The 986-nt window shown below is 52.6% G+C and overlaps 1 protein-coding gene across 1 annotated transcript; it reads right to left on the bottom strand.

The window, feature by feature from the left end:
- On the bottom strand, positions 1-986 carry GPR32 (G protein-coupled receptor 32; the record flags this gene model as incomplete). Its single annotated transcript, XM_082606697.1, is given in 6 exon segments — positions 1-261; positions 265-479; positions 482-618; positions 620-651; positions 655-914; positions 917-986. Coding segments are annotated over 6 exon segments (975 nt in total).

Below are 986 nucleotides of genomic sequence, written 5' to 3'. Positions count from 1 at the left end.
CTAAGCAGGAGGATTTCCAGCTTGTACACGAAGGTTTCCATCATACCCTGGGGGCTTCACCTTGGGGACAGGCTGACTAAAAAACCCCTCCTCACCGAATGCTCTGGCCAAGGCAAAAGGCAAAGACGGGAAAAACTTTTCTCGGCAATCTCTGCCAATGACGACAGAGAGGAAAGGGTTGAGGCACTTGTTGAAACAGCCCAGGGAAAAGGTAGCCCAGAGGAGGAGCAGCATCTTAGGGTCAGGTCCGTCTTGCGGTTGCTACAATTGGACCAAGAGCGCCATGTTAAACAGGAACCAGGACATGAAAAAGGCTCTCACCAACACCAACACCAGCCTCTTTGGCTGGCTGGCATGGACCCAGCCCTCCTGCTGGAGCTTGGTGCAGATGAGGTGGGCACAGGTACTGATGATCACCAAGGGCACCAAGAGACCCAGCAGGAAGTGAATGATGGTCACAGTCATTTTCCTCTTCAAAACCACTCACGTCCTCTCCTGGGAGCTGGATTCTCCTTCCCCTTATTCTCTATGTCTGTATTGAAGCAGCAGGAGACACATCCTTTCTGTTCTTCAGTGGTCTGGAACATCAAGTATGGAGAGCAAGTGATAGCAGCCAGCCAGCCAGCTTGCTGACTGCGCAGTGCACTGGTTTCAGGACCAGACCGGGTAGAGGAAAGAGATGCAACGGTCCAGAGAGATGAGGGCCAAGAGGCAGATGCTGGTAAAGAAGCTGAGGGCCAAGAAGGCCATGTAAAGCTTGCAGGCCACATCGTTGAGGAGCCACTGGCCAATTGCTACACTCTGTACGGTGATAAGCAGGGACAGTAAGACAGTGAAGTCGGCAAGGGCCAGGTTGAAGACCCAGATGGTAGTAAAAGTTTGCGGCATTCGAAGAACAGTCATCCAGAGCACCACCCATTCGCCACTACACCAACCACAAAGGACACAGACACGATAACTGTGGTCAGCTGGTGGAGGCACTCCAT

The sequence above is a fragment of the Mesoplodon mirus genome (genome assembly GCF_964341445.2).
Source record: "Mesoplodon mirus genome assembly, chromosome: 19".
Classification (NCBI taxonomy): Eukaryota; Metazoa; Chordata; class Mammalia; order Artiodactyla; family Ziphiidae; genus Mesoplodon; species Mesoplodon mirus.
Note: the sequence above shows the minus strand (reverse complement) of the source record. Positions and strands in the feature narration are given on the sequence as shown.